The 19,448-nt window shown below is 40.4% G+C and overlaps 1 protein-coding gene across 1 annotated transcript; it reads left to right on the top strand.

Moving 5' to 3' along the window:
• Positions 1-435: 435 nt before the first annotated feature.
• ercc2 (excision repair cross-complementation group 2) lies at positions 436-19,406 on the top strand. The gene is made up of 18 exons (XM_050064648.1): positions 436-605; positions 949-1,065; positions 1,303-1,426; positions 1,970-2,066; positions 2,715-2,848; positions 4,245-4,413; positions 9,813-9,931; positions 10,133-10,202; positions 11,154-11,223; positions 12,297-12,398; positions 12,606-12,669; positions 12,896-13,017; positions 15,152-15,244; positions 15,499-15,571; positions 15,706-15,776; positions 16,228-16,371; positions 16,575-16,718; positions 18,011-19,406. Exons 1-18 carry the CDS (start codon positions 471-473, stop codon positions 18,101-18,103), a joined length of 1,941 nt encoding a protein of 646 aa, XP_049920605.1. The 5' UTR covers positions 436-470; the 3' UTR covers positions 18,104-19,406.
• Positions 19,407-19,448: the final 42 nt, after the last annotated feature.

The following is a 19,448-nucleotide window of genomic DNA, read 5'->3' as shown; positions in this document are numbered from 1 at the left end:
TGTGAAAGAGAAGCAGGCACCTTACTATTTACTGAATTGCAAAAACAGAGGCTGGAAATACTGAGATCAAACAATAAAACTAAGCAGTGCTGATGAAATATGAACCAGGATTCTGTTACTGCGTTGCCTTTGTCACGCGTACATTTTTTCCAGAACCATATTTTAGCTTACTGTTTAACTGTAATTCAAGATTGTTTGTTATCAGCTGGCAGCCACATTGTTTCCTTTGTCAAAATGGCCAAGTTCACATTATGTCAACCACCAGCGGGAGTGTTTATTGGTCTAGTGCTGCATTCAAGTAGTTGTAGATTTTATCACCTCTTGAGCAAAAGCAAATGCCACAGCCCTGTACTTCTGTTTCTTCCTTCACGAAGCACCAATTTCAAAAGTGTTGGTTGCTTTCTACTGCATAGACAGCCTATTTTTATGCGAAGACCATCTTTCCAGCTATGAAATTCTTCTTTAAATAAATGCCTTGTCTTCTTCAGGTGAGCGCTCTGCGCTTTGGTAAGGAGGTTGATGGGAAGTGCCACAGTCTGACAGCATCGTACATTCGCGCACAACGCCACAGTGACCCCAGCGTGCCTGTATGTCGCTTCTATGAGGTAAGAAGTCACCTAAATTTATCCAGCTCTGACCAGCTGGTATTTTTCAACTAAAGTGGAAGTAGACAATTTGTATCAAAAATTATTAATGATAATATCTCCTCGCAAAATAACATCACTCAGATGATACTTAACAATGAAAATAAGTGTCTGAAGAGTGTAAGGGTGTTACTGTTTGTGAAATTTTACTTTCTTGTTTACAGAAATACAGAATACAGAATTTTCAACCTATAGTCCCTTCAATCAATGTGATTTATTCGCTTTGTAGTCAGTTTTAGAGAATGTGCATGAATCTGTCTCTTGTTTCCTTGAACGCCCCCATTGTTCTGCTTTTTATCTGTAGGAGTTTGATTCAGTTGGTAGACAGGTGCCTCTTCCTGCTGGCATCTACAACCTTGACGACCTGAAGGACTATGGCAGGAGAAAAGGCTGGTGTCCCTACTATCTGGCGCGCTACTCAGTATGTTGCTCTACAGACTTTTGCACACATGAAATGTGTAGCCTGGTGTGAAATGTTTTTTTTTAAAAAAAGTTTCTTATCAAGAGGAACATTTGGTGGCATACAAATATGAAGATAATCTGAAACAGTTACTCCTTACTGAAATAATGTCATAATATTTGACGCTGTTCCACAAAGGTTGGTGTCGTATCTCTTAGTTTGTCACGTTTACTGTCTGCTGTCTTTATCTCCTCTCAGATCCTGCATGCTAACATTGTGGTGTACAGTTACCACTACCTGCTGGATCCTAAGATAGCTGACTTGGTGTCCAAAGAGCTGGCCAAGAAGTCTGTAGTGGTGTTTGACGAAGCTCATAATATAGGTGAGGACATAAACTCAGTTTCATATTAAGATTTAGGGCCGTCACACAGTCTAACAATCACAAAAATGTGACATTATTTTTGTAGTTCTGCTAATTTTACCATAATCTTAAGATCGGCTAATGTGGGGATGACTCAGTGGCGAGTTTCACCACAATGCTGCATGCCGTGCAAAACTGTTTACCTTCGCTTTCGTGCAGAATATCAGGGAATTGCCTTGCACAGTCTTTAGCAGTAACTTTTGTTGGTAAATTTGGCACGTTTGTGTCACACATGTCTCCATATACACAACCAGAAACAAAGAGGTGAGTTTGGTGACGTTATACGGGGGACTGCTATGATTTGTGAAACTCATGGCAGACTACGATGATTCAGTCAAATGACTCAAAAGCTGCAGTGATTGGACAAAATTACAGCATTGTGCAGAATTCACAGAGATAGGTTGTAATGTCCAGGAGGGGCTGCTTAATGTTAAACTTTAATTCGTCCCATCTTTTCTTCCCACACCTCTTTGCCACCTCTTTGTGTCTTTCCCTTTCCCTCAGACAATGTGTGCATTGACTCCATGAGCGTGAACATCACCAGACGAACACTTGACCGCTGCCAGACCAATGTGGACACTCTTCAGAACACCATACACAAGTAAGAGGCTGCCTGCAGAAAGTGTCCTGAAACATTCAACTCATTAAGTGCATCTCAGTTATATTACTTGTATTGTTTCCTCATGTCTTAGTCCCCTCGTCTCTAAGGAAACAACATTTGAAGAGAGAAGAGACGTCTTTTTCTTTAACATCTCTGTAGTGTTTGGTGGCTTTTACTTGCTCACATATAATCTAAGAAAAATATAAGAGGCACAGTGAATTCAGCCAGTGGCTCGTAACATGACACAACACAATGTTAAATTGGTCTACATTACTCATTCCTCTTAAAATGGACAGTTTTGTCCCGACTCCTGCATTTAAACTGTGTGCTGTACCTAACTTTTTTCATAGGTAAGTCCCACCACAGTTTGTACTGGGCATGTGACCATACCAGAAATTTAAAGTCAATACCAACATTCCATGATTGTCAGGGGTTCATGAAAAGAAAAAGTCATTCTGATAAGTGAAGTAATTTTGTTTCCTTTGTTAATCAGATCTACAGGTAACACAACTCAGAAATCCTTTTTTTTTTCTCCGTATCCTTGATCAGGAAAGAATGATCACATGATGAAATTGTGATGTATCCGTCATTGTTTCTTGTAGTGCACCAACTTCCTGTCTCTGCCCTGCTTCCCCTGCTGTCTGATAGGATAAAGGAGACAGATGCTGCCAAACTGAAGCAGGAGTACAGGCGACTGGTGGAGGGGCTGAAGGAAGCCAATGTTGCCAGGGAAACAGATGTCTACCTCGCAAATCCTGTGTTACCAGATGAAATTCTTCAAGGTACAGCTGTCGGCAGCATTGCACATCAAAACTCAAATTTAACACAAATGTCCACTTAGCCCCTTTTACACATGCACTAATCTGTATGTGAGAAATGAAAATGTCTGAATCATTTGGATCAGACCTCAAACAGACTTTACTGTGCCAGCTCCCTAGTACAAAGTCTGTGTAATGTCCTACTGAGCCCATGTGGGAGGAAGCAGGTAATTGTGGGAGGAAGCAGGTAATTGTGCGAAGAATTCACAGCTAGTTTCTATCATGAGGCTCAGAAGAAACTGAAAGAAAACAAAAATCCATGGGTGAAGGAGAAGGGTAATTTACAGAAAGACGGCAATGAAAATGTCTAACTAGAGAGACTACGTTCCGGGCATAAACAGATATTGTCGGACAAATTCAAGGAACTGCAAGAGACTCTGTTGTTTGTGACCACATCATGAACTAGCTACTTGACCGCAGTGCAATCGGCATCATCTCCTGCACACTCTGCTGAGGTGCCATCTCTCACTTAAACCCAACATAGTTTTTCTAGTAGGTGAGAACGATTCTGATACGGACTATCTCCTGTTTTGTGTTACATGTGTGAAAAAGAAACTCCAGGCAATGATTGGACCTGATTTTTCCGGACACTGTCGGCAGTTCATATAAGAAAACAGCGATGAACTGATTAGAATATGGCGGTCAAAAGTCAAGGTCACTGTGACCCTTTCTGTATCATCCTTGTGGACGAAATATCTCAAGAACACCTTGAGGTAATTTCCACAAATTTGACACGAACATCCACTTTGACTGAAAGATGAACTGATTAGATTTTGGTGGTCACAGGTCACTGTGACCTCACAAAACAAGCTTTTGGTCATAACTATGGAATTCATACGCTAATTATGACAAAATTCCACACAAATGTCTCATTGAATAAAATGATGAAGTGATGACATTTTATATCCAAAAGGTCAAAGGTCAACTTTATTGTGACATCATAATGTTTTGCAAAACACTTTTCTGGCCATTATTCAACGCCATAACTCAGGAACAGAAGGGGAGACATTTGTTCAGACACTGAATTGGTTATTATAATCTTGGGTGTCCACGTTGAAACTGTGCTGATTGTATAGATCTTCAGTGCTGCCGGGTTGAAGATATGTGTGAAGTATCCATGTTTGAGAATATGTAGCTTCTTTGCAGCAACATCCATATTTAAAGCATTGTCTGCTGTCATGGTTACATAGATTCTGGACAGATATGGATGTAAACTGTAACTTGACTGGTTGGTGGAGGCATAAAAACCCAAGGGAGTAATTTTATTTGGTTGCATCCTTCATCCTTTCATTGCACTGATGGTTAAGACAAAAACACAAAATGATAACATTGCTGTTTTCTGCTCCTCTCTCTCTCCCAGAGGCAGTCCCTGGTACTATTCGCACAGCAGAGCACTTTGTTGGTTTCTTGAAACGTTTCTTGGAGTATCTGAAGTCCCGTCTGAGGGTCCAACATGTCGTACAGGAGAGTGCCCCGCAGTTCCTCAAAGACATCTTCGACAAAGTCTGCATCGACCGCAAGCCTCTCAGGTCAGTGTTGGCTTCAGCAACTCATTGAAACTGAAATCACTTAAGTCTAGTAAGGGGTGTCACGTGACGGGTTGACGAGTATGGCTGCCTGAGTGAGAGTGGAGTCCACACCTGCTCGCTTTTAAATTATTTTCTTAACAAAGAACCCAAGTCTAATCAAGTGACTTTGCAGAAACTTGAAACTAATACTCAAGAATGCCGAACGCGACTAGAAGTACCTGCCAAAAACTGGCACTAGTGGACCGAGGGCTAATGAACCGGCGACCACGAGCCAAACCAATCAGTGCGACTCACTGCCATCTGAAGTGTCTGCTCTCGGTGAACCCGCTAATGGCAATATCTCCGGTGAAGTGGCTATAGAATTTGCAAAACTCACGGCACTGATTCTAGAGAAGTCAGAGGCCCACGATAAGAAATTAGAGGCTATAGGGGCGACAACAAGGGCCACAGACAGCAAATTAGCCGATATTGCTTACCGTATAACACAAGTTGAGAGTCGCCTGGAATTTCTGGAGGACGCCAACGAGCTGCAACAAGTGAATCCTGCAGCCACAGCTGCTGAAGTGGAGGCCCTCCGACAGAAGCTGGATGATCTGGAGAACCGAGACAGACGAAACAACCTCTGCTTCATTGGGTTTCCAGAGTCCTGCGAAGGCGGCGACACCCTGGCGTTTCTGAGCACAGTTCTGCCGGAGATTCTGAACCTGGACTTCCCAATGGGTCTGGAACTGGAAAGAGTGCATAGGATTGGAACGGCACCAAGTTCAGGTCCTGTCTCCCCATCAAGGAGACCAATCATCGCTAGATTCCTGAGATTCCAGAACCGGAACCGCATCGCAGCAGCGGCACGAAAAATGGACAAAGTCACCTGGAAAGATCACCACATCATGGTTTTTGCAGATTACTCTAAACTGGTGACTGATAAACGCATCAAGTTCAATGCGTGCAAGAAGATGCTCCACGAAAAGCGCATTAAATTCTCCTTGGACTATCCAGCAGTGCTCACCGTAAGATCGTCGCAAGGTCCCCGCCACTTTGATGACTGTAAAGAGGCACTGACTTACATTCGCTCCCTAGGCTAACCTGCTTTGGTATGACATCCCCTTTTTTTTTTGATAAAGTATTCAATGCAGGCACGTTGCCTTTATTATTTGACTTTTCATTCGGGGTAAGGCTATAAGCCACTACTTTATTTTGATGTTGGTGTTTTGGATGAGGAGGGGCAAGCTGCTTTTTGATTTTTGGCATCCCTATCGTAAAACATTACAGTTCTCCTCCTCCTCTTTTTTTTTAATCTTGCTCAGGATAGTTGATTATGTAACGGATCAACCTGCTTATTGTATGAGATGATTATTCTAAAGTCTTGGTTTAATAAACTACTGTTAACTCAGTTCTCTTCTCGCATATATTATAGACTAAGGAGTAAACGTATACAAACTTACGGTATATATTCTGGGGAACCTAATGTTTTTTTTTATGTTTTTTTTTTGGGATGATATTAAGGGTGTTTGTTTTCTCCTCATCTCCGCCCCATAGTCAGATCATAGTCCTGTATTTCTCCAAATGATGTTATCTAGTAAGCCAGAAAAGTCGACTAGATGGAGACTTAATTCTAGCCTCTTGCTAAACGTGGCCTTCAAGGAATTTATTAGAACACAAATCAATCTATATATTGAAACTAATTGGGCTACAGCTCCCTCAGCAGGGGTGGCCTGGGAGGCTTTGAAAGCCTTTTTAAGAGGCCACATAATACAGTACTCTTCATATAAAAAAGAGAAAATCATGCTAAACTGCAGGAGCTTGAGAAGCAGATCGAAATTGCAGAATCAAATCTTAGAAAGAGCACATCCTCTGAAAATCTCACTAGGCTGACAAGGTTGAAATATGAGTATAATTTAATTATGACCCGGAAGGTGGAGTTTTCTCTCTTCCGTGCAAAACAAAAATATTTTGAGGAAGGTGAGAAGGCGGGGAGATTACTTGCTAGCTACATCAAACAAAAAGAAGCAATGAGTGCTATCTCTGTAATTAGAAGGGATGATGACATCTCCTGACTGACCCCAGGGAGATAAATCTAGCCTTTAGAAACTACTATGTTAGTCTTTATACTTCTGAATCAAAGGTGGACAGGAGTGACATTTCTGCTTTCTTGTCTGCTCTTAATTTGCCTAAGTTGTCTGTAGACCAACTTGAATGCCTGGATTCACCCATTACTATGTGGGAGATAGCTGAGGCCATTAAACAATGTCCCTCAAATAAGGCCCCTGGCTTAGATGGGTTTACGGCAGAATTTTTTAAGGTCTTTGCAGAGGAGTTGGCACCATTGTTTCTAGATACCTATAATGAGGCGTTTGTGGAGAAAAAGCTCCCTCCCTCTCTAACTGAGGCCGTTATTACTCTCATTCCAAAAGAAGGAAAGGACCTATTGGACTGCAAAAATTACAGACCTATTAGTTTAACCTCATGCGATAGTAAGATTTTATCAAAAATTTTAGCTAACCGCCTGAACAAGGTTATAACCTCTCTGATCCATCCAGATCAGGTTGGTTTTATAAGGTCTCGTTCATATGTAGATAACATTAGAAGATTCATAAATATTATGTGGGCAGCTCAAAATGAAACTTCTCCTATGGCTGCAATCTCACTAGATGCTGAAAAGGCGTTTGACAGGGTGGAATGGCAGTATCTGCACTCCACCCTGGAAAGCTTTGGTTTTAGTAAGAAATTTATGCAATGGATTAGCCTTATATATACACATCCTACAGCATCTGTGTTATCTAATGGTATCATATCATCATCATTTGGCTTGGGAAGAGGGACAAGACAGGGTGATCCAATATCACCATTACTCTTTGCCATTGCACTTGAACCCTTGGCGGCTGCCATCCGTAGGGAGCAAACATTTCCAGGCATTCAAGTTGGTGAAAAATGTCATAAATTGATGTTATATGCGGACGACATTCTTTTGCTGGTCTCCGACCCTGAACACTCACTTCCTTCCCTATTTAAAATTATTGGTACATTCTCCTCTATCTCAGGCTACAAAGTGAATTGGACGAAGTCTGAGGCCCTCCCCCTTACCTCATACTGTCCCAGATTCCTCTTCCAATCTGGTAACTTTGACTGGCCTAAGAGAGGTATCAAATACTTAGGTATAACATTTACCCCACAACTTTCTGATTTAATCAAAATCAATTTTGAACCACTCTTGGAAAGAATGCGGGCTGATGTTGAGAGGTGGACTCCACTGTTTCTCTCTATGTGGGGGAAGGCGAATATTATTAAAATGACCTGTGCTCCGAGATTTCACTATCTGCTGCAGGCTCCTCCAATCAGAATCCCACCTCATTATTTTAAACAATTTGATCAAATCTGTAATAAATTCATATGGAATAATACACGCCCCAGGTTGAGCCTGAAAAAACTACAGAGACCAGTAGAAAGAGGTAGCCTTGGTGTGCCTAATCTATTACTTTACCACTATGCATTTACTATTAAACATATGGCACAATGGGCTTTGCCCCCAGAAAGAGCCCCACCATGGTTTCATCTCGAGAGCACCATTTGTGCACCTCTTGAACCTATAAACTGTATATCAGCTGAACTGACCCCGCAAAGTTGTTTACATCCCATTATTTCTCATATCCAATGGGTGTGGAATAAAATAGCCAAGATATTTAAATTTGACCCCTATTTTCACAGGTCTGCTGGGATCTGGCTAAATCCCAAGCTTTGTATAGACAAAAAACCTTTTCTCTGGAAATCTTGGTACCAAAAGGGCATTGTAGCTCTAGGGGACCTATACCAGGAGGACACACTAAAAACCTTTGAAACACTTCAAAAAGAATTCAACCTACCACAGAATCAATACTGGCATTATCTACAGTTAAGACACCTGCTAGGGAAAGTCATTGGCTCCCCCTCATCAACACCACCTAGTGTCGAAACTCTAGAGAGGATTTTGAACATCTCTGGTCGGGGTCATGAAGCCTCCTCTTATGCAATGATTCTCAAGGCATCTGATTCTAAAATAACTGTATTAAAATTATGTTGGGAAACTGATTTAAAGGTACCTTATACAGAGGAGGAATGGTTGAAAATTCTCAGCAACGGGAAGAAATTATCAAGGGAATTACGAACAAGATTGATTCAATTCAAAATTTTAAATAGAACTTATTGGACACCAGCCAAGCTCCACAGAGCAGGCTTGGCTGATAGCCCTGAGTGTTGGAGGTGTCATGACAAGGATGGCGGTTTAGTGCACATGCTCTGGAACTGTTCAAAAGTTCAGGAATATTGGTCTGTAATTCACACTACAGTGGAAAACATCACTGGTGTCAATATTCCATTTTCTCCCAAGTTATTTATTTTGGGAGATCCTTCCGTACTAAAAGATCTGAATCCTCCCTTAGCGGAGTGGATCCAAACTGCCTTTATGTTAGGGAGGAAACTGCTGGTTAAAGACTGGAAAGCATCTGCTGCACCTGCGCCATCTTTGTGGTATACATCTCTTGGGCAGTTGGCTGCTTTTGAACGCCTATCATACAGACTGTTGGATAAGGTGGAGAAATATGATTTGAAATGGGGAAAGTACCACACCTATACGTTGGGGTCTAAAGTGTGTCCAGCTCATAAATAATTAATTGTATATTCTATGGTGTAAACTTTTAAAATGTATACATGTATGATATTGCTGCGAACTAATTTACTATGTACTCTGCACAACTCAGCACTAACCTGTTCTGTTTTTTTAAATTTATTTATTTAGTTTTGTTCTTATTGGTTGTAGTACATTTTTGTCATCTATTCTCTTTTTTTTTCCCCGCCTGTGTTTTGTAATGTTTCTTTTAATTTAATTTCTCGGTTTTTATAATATTATTTCAATGGGTAGCAACTTAACTGAAATCTATGCATTACTGCATTAAATGTAAAATGTATACCCTATAAAAAGAAAACTCAATAAAAAAATTTAAATCATAAAAAAATGAAATCACTTAAGTCTCCACTCTTTTTATAAACTAATTTCTGCTTGAATCCTCCAGACAGACACAAGCCTTACATAGTCAGTTTCTTGCTCTGTCACTCTCTCCCTCTCCTCCTCAGTATTTTGTGTATTTATTGACATGTACACAACAGTTACAGAGAATAAGTCGTTGGCAATAAAAATCTTAGATCTCAGGCTCCCTCTAACAATGCTCTTCAAGTATGTTTATATTTAGAGTAAAAGACGGAATAGGGCAGAAGTTAAAGTATACAGGAAAAAAATATAAAACACTGTATTTATAGTAGACATTTTCTTGTTTACTTATTTAGTGACATCCTTATAATTTATTTTCTTCAAACTCTCGTTTGGAAACATTTTCTCCTAATCTGTTACCCATCCCTCTGCGTCTCTTCAGGTTTTGTGCAGAGCGGTTACAGTCGTTGCTACGAACTCTGGAGATTGCTGACATTGCTGACTTCTCAGCTGTTACTCTTATCTCTAACTTTGCTACCCTGGTCAGCACCTACAGCCAAGGTACTTAAACATTTCTGTGCATCTATAAGTACTTTAACCAGACACTGTCATCAAAAATATTGCTTTTGCAGACTGTGTAGTTGCAGTAAGATGTGTGGTAGAAGTCAGATTTAGTGAGACAGATGTTGCTGTTTACTCCAATCACTGCTTTTTTTTTTATTTTTTAACTTGATTTAGCATGTTTTCTTTTTCTGTTTTAAGGTTTCACTATAATCATTGAGCCCTTCGAAGACAGAACACCAACCATCGCCAACCCTGTGCTGCACTTCAGGTGGGATGGAATAGAATCATTACAGATTTATGTCTACTTTGATATGTTGGTGTCTTAGTGGTCAACACAAGCAAATCCACTGGTAATTGTGAATAGTACAGATATTTGTAGATTTTGCCATTTGAACGTTTGACGAGGACTCTGTTTTACAAAACATCTAAAATTATCAAACATTATCTAAAATATCATCAGCATGTTTAGCATTTAAAATGCATGCATGCAGACTCGCTATTGGGGGGTCAAAGGGTACAATGGCCCTGACCCAAGGGAGGCCCATGCAAAGCTCTACAGTTGACCCTTAAATCAGATCATGTACAACAGTTTATCCAGTGACTTATATGACTGACAGTTACAGTTATGTATTTACCATTTTCACAATAATAGTGGGTTTCAGCTGTGCAGATTCAGAACACGTGACAAGGTGAGGAGGCAGACATTTTGGGATAAAAGTTGTTTCTGCCATTTACCTACTAAAAATTTTTTACCTCCTCATTTTCAGCTGCTCACTGTGCTGTTAGCAGCCAGCAAGTGTTTCAAGAGAGTTTAGTTACAATGACTCAGAAGTCTCATTCCGAAGGACAAAAAAATCAACTGTTCTTATTACACTTTTATACACAATTATGTTATTATTTTGTATTTGCTCATTTTTTTCTTATTGTCTGTCCATCCTTGGAGAGGGATCTCCTCCTGAGGTGCTCTTCCTGAGGTTTCTTCCATTTTTTACTCATTAAATGTTTCTTTGAACTGTTTTTTGTTTCTAAATCAAGGGTCCTAGGACAGAAGGTGTCTTGACTATATATATGAAGTTTCTGCCAAATCTAACCTCTTTTTAAGTATTTGCAGGTTATAGTAGGTCAAACATGTGATGTGATGCAGGGCTAAGTCTGTGTGCTGTAAATAGTGAAACATTAGGTTGACTTTGACTGTTATCTGTCTCTGCTCCTCTCTCAGCTGTATGGACCCTTCAATTGCCATCAAACCTGTTTTCCAAAGATTTCAGTCAGTCGTCATCACCTCAGGGGTAAGTTAGTTACCACTCTGTCTCTTTCTTCTCTGCTCAGTTTACAATCATCCGAGCCCTGTAATTTACCAAACTTTTGCCTTATGGCTGGAAAAAAATGGAACATGTGTCTGTCTTCGAATTCCTGTGAGTCAAGCTGCGTTTTCTTTGTCTGTTTTAACATTCTTTAAATATCTGCTCCATTTCTTCTCCCTTCATTCTTTATCGGATGAAAACACCATTCCATTGACCTCTTGACACTTACCATATCATCTTGCTTCTTAAAAGATAATCCTGCAGTTTATTTAATGTAATGCTTTACTGAATTTCCCTGTTGCCTTTTTGTTAAAGTGGAAATCGTTTTCACGGTACAAGCTAGTTAATACAATTCTTTTCAAGTGAATGTTGATTGCACAACAAAAATGGCTGTTGAATAATACCACCATTGGTGTTTAGATTAGTTCCCTGTAAACCTTACTTTTGACATGCAATTCTGTGCGTCATCAGGTACGATGTCTCAGGAAAACAAAGGCTTGATTTACAGCACATTAGAAGGGTATCAAGCAAAGGAGGAGAAGGATAGGCACATTTGTTTTCCCTGGTAGCTATTGCTTAGCTATCTTCAGTTACCTCAAAGTGTTTTGCAGTCAATATCCCCAGTAGCTAAAAAATTGGGTGGTGGAACAAGTGAAATAACTGTAGAAAACAAAATGCCGTGTGTCCTGTATTTTGGTAGCTGCTGGGCTCTGAGGAAAACGGAAAATGATTTGGTTGTCTTTGCCACAGCTGCGCCAACAGTACCACTTGGAAACGCTACAGGGGGAAAGTTGGCCTAGTTGTTTTAATTTATGTCTTCGTACTTCGATGAATTGCTTTTCTTAAAATGTTCAACAAGTATTTCAGTGATTAATACTTATCATTGCCATTTGTATTCACACTGGTGGTCTGAATATTGAATCTGTAACTTGATTCATTCTGGAAAGTTGTTTGATTTTCTGTTCCCGCGTGCAGTCATGGTGTTTGTAGATGTGTACTGACAAAAAAAATTCCAGCTCTTATTTTGACTCTCCTCTCCTTCTGTTTGATCACTTCAGACTCTCTCTCCACTGGACATCTATCCCCGAATCCTCGACTTCCGCCCAGTTACCATGGCATCCTTCACCATGACCCTGGCACGGACCTGCCTCTGTCCTCTGGTGTGTAACTGCACTCGGGGACACACACATTCAAAATCACACTCACTGTGGCAGCTCTGGTGTATTGGTGAACAACTGACGTGGACAGATTGTGTCATAAAACCACTACATTCTTGACCATGTTCAAACATTTAATCACATCATTTCAACAAGGAAAATTGTGTTACTGAACTGTCTTTCTTTTTCTTCCTTTGTTTTCTCTTATAGATTGTTGGCAGGGGAAATGATCAGGTGGCCCTGAGCTCAAAGTTTGAGACCAGAGAAGATTTTGGTTAGTAGAAATGTCTCTAAGCATCATGTTCTAAAGAGAGATTGACATACAGTAATAATATCACCTTAACAATAAAATATCTATTTGATGAAAATTGCAGCTATGACATAAATACGTACACATTTTTCTTTTTTTTTCAGAACATAATATCTTGAACTGTTCTAAACACAAAACATATCATTCTTTGTTCAATAAAATTGCTTTTCTTTTTTTATTTTGTTTCCAGCTGTGATTCGTAACTATGGCAACCTACTTCTAGAGATGTCTGCAATCGTTCCCGATGGCATCGTGGCATTTTTCACCAGCTACGTGTACATGGAGAATATAGTGGCGTCTTGGTATGAACAGGTCAGTGTGTGGAGAGAGACAGCACACACACCTGAGAGACTATGCTGGTTTTTGTTAATATGGATCCTGATTTATCCTCTTCCTTAAAACAGTAGTAGTACTACTACTACTACTACTACTAATACTACTACTACTACTACTAATAATATTTAAAACATTTGCATCATTGAAACAGAGGAGTTATCGTGTCAGTAATGCTTAAAGCTGGGGTAGACAGGAACCTAGATAAGGAGGGAAAAAAGGCAGAATTTGAGAATACCCCGTTCTCCTGCAGCTCCCCACTCTCTGTTCTAAGCCTATTCCATCTGACGACCACGGGCATATGCACACGCTCCTTACAGTAACCCAGTGTTTCTCATACGTTGATTTATTTTGTTGTAGAGTTGCACACAGCACAGTCAACCTTTCAGCCCCTTTTGCCCTGCTCCCTCTCTGTTTATCAGACCACAAATGAGACAAGAATTAACAAGCTAATGTTAGCCACCCCACCATCCCTCCACCTTGCTCTCCACAACTCTGTGGGGTGCTTCCCAGGAGATGAGTAGGCAGCAGCTCACAACGGACCTTTGGTCGGTAGCTGTACCCCTCAGCATCAGGTGTTACAGGAGGCTGGTGGCCAGCGGCAGCACTATGTCTTACTTTTTAGCTTGGGCAAGTCGGGGCTGGAGCTGGGGTTTGCACTGGTTGTATTCATGTTGTTGCAGCCACTGATTGGAGGTCTGTCTTTGGAGCTGCTGCCAGCTCTCCTCCTGGTGTGGTGGTCTGTAGCTGCAGGTAGTGAGGCAGAGAGGCCGCTGTGATTTCAAGTTCTGTAGGCAATATCAGCTACATAATTGTGAACTTGAAGCTGCAGCCGTGAGCCTTTGACTCTAGTTAGCTTATTAGCTAAGATAGCTATAAGCTATTAGCAACATTATCTCATCTTCTCTGAAACACTTTGCCAGTATTAACATGTTTTATTTTGTTAGACTCTCTTTTTGACTCTTTTTTTATAAGTCTGTCTTCCTTTTTTGGGTTGCTCAGTGTAGTACTTGATTGACATCTTTTTATAGAGCATTTCATATAACATATGTTCATATTAGTTTTTCATTCATTCATTCATCTTCTAACTGCTTCATCCTCTTGAGGGTCGCGGGGGGGCTGGAGCCTATCCCAGCTGACATCGGGCGAGAGGCAGGGTACACCCTGGACAGGTTGCCAGACTATCGCAGGGCTGACACATAGAGACAAACAACCATTCACGATCACATTCACACCTACGGACAATTTAGAGTTATCAATTAACCTAGTCCCCAATCTGCATGTTTTTGGACTGTGGGAGGAAGCCGGAGTGCCCGAAGAGAACCCACGCTGACACGGGGAGAACATGCAAACTCAGCACAGAAGGGCTCCCACGCCCGGGATCGAACCGGCAACCCTCTTGCTGTGAGGCGAGAGTGCTAACCACCACACCACCGTGCCGTTATTATAGTAAAAAAAAAAGAAAAGAAGAAGTAAAAAAGGTTGACAGCTGAATTCGGTGGGGCAAGGAGGGACTGAGCAAATGCACTGCGTCAGCCTTTGGCTACAGTTAGCCGAAGCCTAAACAATTAGCATTTTCTCATCATATCTGAGATTCTTCGCAGATATTGACACGGGTTTTATTTCTTTTATCATCAGACTCTCTTTTTGGCAAGTCCGTCTTCCATTTTTCGGTTGCTCTGCAGTGTAGGCAGTTGTTGCCAATGCTGGAATAGCAACCTTCTCTGCAGGACTCTCTGCCATTAAATCAGGCTTTCACTGAAGGGCCCTGCATGTGTATCTGCATTTGTACAACAGCCAGTAGCAACGCCCTCTTTCTGAAATGACCTGTGATTGGCCAAAGTCTCACGTAATGGCCTAGATTTTCCAAAGCCTGAAAACAGATACAAGCAGAGGTGCAGAAGTCTAGTTTTCTCTCAGTCCACTTGAATTACAGTTTCCTTAAAGTTTAATATTGGATTTTTGCACAGTGACGCCAAGATTAAACTGCCTACCCCATCTTTAAGTATATGTTGTTCTGTTAAAGCAGAATACAGCAGACATTATTTTTCATTGTATGTTTATGAAAGTAAGAACAGTGACCTTATATGTTTTTGTACATGTGTGTTTGCAGGGTATCCTAGAGAATATCCAAAGAAACAAGCTGATCTTCATTGAGACTCCAGATGCTGCAGAGACCAGCATGGCCCTGGAGAAATACCAGGAGGTCAGAGAGACACCTGTCATCTTTCTTTGTGTATTGTAATTAAAAGACTCAGATATTTGTAGTTTACAGCTGCCAAAATGTTAATAGCAGATCAAGTTGGTGAAAGCAGAAGACACAATGCCTTTGATTGACTCATTTAGCATAGCTGTGCTGTAAATGATCAAAGCAAACTAGTAATATTTTATCTTCCTGATATCCTGGTGGCAGGCAGACTTTTGACCTCTGACCCTTTTTTGTCTGTGTCTGCTCCCTAGGCATGTGAGAATGGCAGAGGAGCCATCCTCCTGTCTGTGGCCAGGGGAAAGGTGTCCGAGGGAATAGATTTTGGTATGCAACGTATTCTTCATAGTTATACACGAGATAAGGAAAACGATCAGTAAACATTTCACCTGAATTTGGATGTATTTTGAGTCCAGGTTTTCAGCTTTGTAACTACGAATCTTGTTCTGTTTTCTGTTCAGTGCACCACTTTGGCCGGGCAGTCATCATGTTTGGAGTACCTTATGTTTACACACAGAGCCGCATCCTAAAGGTCAGAACTAACAGCGTTACTCTGGCTATGTCTGAAACTACTCACTCTTACTATAAAACCCACTTCATTTACCCTCTGACATTTTATTTTTTGAATGTCATTGCCCTCAAAAGTTCACAATTGAATAAAAAAAATCCTGTTTGTGGTGTACATTCTACTTTCTGCCAACAGTCCCACAACGAAATGTATCACATTTTATAGATGACAAAATTATCAATGTGCAACTCTTGCTCTGTCAGCAATGACACAAAGTGATGATGATTTAATAATGTCGGAAATCTCAGTTTGCTGCTCGCTACAAAATAAACTATTGAGTGTCTTTTACAAAGGAAATAGTGGATGAGTGAACACAGGAGTGATTTTGGACACAGCAGTCTGGACACAGTCTGACTACAGTCATGGCTTTGTTCATAGCGTGACACTGATTTCCTCACTGATTCGCATGTTTCAGGCTCGTCTGGAGTACCTGCGGGATCAATTTCAGATCAGAGAGAATGACTTCCTGACATTTGATGCCATGCGTCATGCGGCCCAGTGTGTGGGCAGAGCCATCAGAGGCAAGACTGACTACGGACTTATGATCTTTGCTGACAAGGTGTGTGGTGATTCTGCCCAGTCTACATTTTTAACCTTGTTACAGTACACTGTTTGTTAGCATCACCCTGCTTCACATTCACTGCTGGCAGGTCCCATCAACCACATTGTTCTGATTTTAGTGTTTAAGTAGCTCAGTTGGAGCAGTTTTTCCCTTTTAGTAATGATCAATCAGTTTGTGATGAGTGTGTCTCCTGTCCGCAGCGTTACGCCCGTGCAGACAAACGTGGCAAGCTTCCTCGCTGGATCCAGGAGCACATCAATGACGGCAGTCTGAACCTTACTGTGGATGAGGCTGTCCAGCTTTCCAAGCACTTCCTGCGTCAAATGGCTCAGCCTTTTAGACAGGTATGACTCACACCTTTGTTGAGAAGCATAAGGGATTACTGCTAAAAAATGTTTCCATGACTGTAAATAACTTTAAGTAAGTCTGCTCAAATTTAGTTGTAACACATTGAAAATGTCTTAATTTTTAAACTCGCATATGAAATGAATAACTGTTTTCCTTCAGAAATGAAAAATATACTGTGCAGGATTTTCCTAAAAAAAATAGTGTATTGCCACATAAAGAAGTAATTCCTCTTAAGCTTCACTTATGACCCTCTAGAGGTATGTCACAGTGTATTTTTCTGTAGAGACTCTGCCTTCTGCCTCTGTCTGCATATTGTCTGTGCTCGAGATGTTTTTTGGTGTGTTTCCCCACAGCACTAAGGTGAGGTCGGGGCTTTATAAAAAGGTAGTGCCCAGGTGCCAGACCATAACAAGCAGGCATCCCTGAGATACAGTGCTGAAAAAATGCAAAAATAGTGAGAGGAAAACCAAACGAGTGAATCTGGGGTTGGCTTTTACTTTCACTTTCGCTGTTGCTGTCACTGTCACTGTCGCTTTAACTGAAATTTTCAGTGTCATTTTTGTTCAGTATCACTCTGTGACTATGACTATGATCATGTAAAATTTGAACTTACTTCCCTGTGCTGTTTTTGAGAAAATTAAAGGGAAATTCAGCTCAAATTACATTACAACATATTGATGATTTCCTCGTATTTGAAATGTTCTGACAAAGAAAATGTTGCATCAGTGTGTATTGGATTTCTTTTGGTCGAAACTGGTTAGGGAGGAAGTGCAGAGAAAAAGGGACAAATACACCAAAGGGTGCAGAAAAAAAAACTTTGGGTGTTGGTAATAAAAAAGAAGTGCATGTAATTGTAAAAGTTGGAAGCACCAGTGCATGTACAAAAAAAGTATTTTGACCCCCATTCAGTACTAAACTTGATATTTTGATGAAAGGGCTAAATTTATTACTTTGGCCGGTAAAAATACCTCTTAGATTTCGGAGCTTCTGTAGGTTAGTCAAAAGTTAATTTCTAACAGTGGGTAAGACAGAAGAGTAAAAAACTTTAAGAGAATTTTTTTTTTTACTTTTGCCCAGTTAGCACTAATCAAGCAAAGTAAAAGCCTGTTTATATCATGTAGCAGCTTTCTCCCAACTTTAAGTTACTCAGAGATGCATAGTGAGCAGCATAATTAACCAGAGGTCCTTAGTTTAGCAGGACACTGAACATTGTTGAACAGACAGTCTGTGATCACTGTACTTGTACTTTTTACCTGCTCTCTAATATTGTCCCTGTCAATCTCTCCAGGAGGACCAGTTGGGTCTGTCTCTATTGACTCTTGAACAGCTGGAGTCGGAGGAGATGCTGCAGAAAATCGCTCAGATTGCTCATCAGACCTGAAGGCAATGTCCATGATGGGGTCAGCAGCCGTTACAGTGACATCATTACAACTGGACAAAAGGAGTTCGATTTATCCTAGTTGTTGTGCAAGATGTTTGGGTTTTACCACATTTTGTACACTCAGTGACTATGTTGACATGCACAGAATATTTCATTTTTGCCCTTAATCTAAAAAAGACAATTTTCCTATAAAGCTGTTTACATAGCTAATGAAAAGTAGTACTCCACTAATATTCCCATTTTCAGCAGTGCATGCTCTAATAAATGTGCCCTAACATGACGTTTATCATATGAAAATATGGAATAGTGGGACGACTAGAGCCACTTGTGCCATTTGCTTCTTTGTGATGGCGGACTAGTTCAACCATGCAAACACAGCCTCCCTCTTTCATTCCTTCAACCACCCTCTTGAAAAGGTTGGTGTTATAATATTTGCGCATATCCAAAAACTTGTTGATATCCAAGTCTTTCATAATGTTTGACAGAAGGTGTGTTTCTCCTTCTGACATGAATTATGGGCTTTTCTTTTGGGTATGCATCTCTACCCCACAGCCTTGCAAACTGTTGACGAGTTGATTTGCATACAGTGTATCCATGACAGCATACAAAGCTGACCGTAAACAGACACAAGGCCATGTGCCCCAAACTGTGGTAAAATCCCCAATTGAGATGCATGCATGTCCAAAGAATGCTCCTAAAACCCAGCTAATACCGGCATATCCCACATGTCTCAATCTGAAAATGGTACATTTTGAATATCTACACAAAATGTGCTGTTAACATGCCCTGTATTAAATTCAGAATATTGTCAGGTTCAGAATTATTGTGGAATATTAGTGTTCATGTAAACATATTCAGTGTATGCAGTCAGTGTTACAGATCACTCACAGATGCACTGTGAGATGATATAACAGAAATAACAACCGTAATAAAGAAAATCTTTACTTTACATTAAATTCCATAAATGGATGTGCTATTTTAGAGCATTTCACAGTACTGTAGAGGACAAAAACACATTTATTACTTTTCAAACCATAAGTGATAAACACTGTTTTAAAAGCATGCTGTTGTTTCAAACAAGAGGAGCAGATGTGTGAAAATAAGTTCATCAATGGGTCAACGTGTTGCTTTAACTACAGGAACGTTATTCCATCAGTGGGTGTTACATTGATCTATATAGTGTCTGTCATACAGACAAGACTACTGTTAGTTTCCTGTGCTACTGTAAATGTACATAGTCACATTTTATACTGGACATGAATATTTGTGTACCTGTTTTTCAACCAAGAAGTTGGAATATAAATGTTTGTATTTAACAGTTGACTTGTGTTTTTCTTCTTCTTGA

Source organism: Epinephelus moara, chromosome 2 (genome assembly GCF_006386435.1).
Source record: "Epinephelus moara isolate mb chromosome 2, YSFRI_EMoa_1.0, whole genome shotgun sequence".
Taxonomy (NCBI): Eukaryota; Metazoa; Chordata; class Actinopteri; order Perciformes; family Serranidae; genus Epinephelus; species Epinephelus moara.
Note: the sequence above shows the minus strand (reverse complement) of the source record. Positions and strands in the feature narration are given on the sequence as shown.

Bases quoted from the DNA above. Each gene is read 5' to 3' on its own strand.
- ercc2 (XM_050064648.1), top strand. From the start codon at position 471: ATGCCTTGTCTTCTTCAGGTGAGCGCTCTGCGCTTTGGTAAGGAGGTT. The intron at 15,777-16,227 runs GTCAGAACTAAC...CGCATGTTTCAG, and splicing joins CACAGAGCCGCATCCTAAAG to GCTCGTCTGGAGTACCTGCG. The intron at 16,719-18,010 runs GTATGACTCACA...CAATCTCTCCAG, and splicing joins TGGCTCAGCCTTTTAGACAG to GAGGACCAGTTGGGTCTGTC.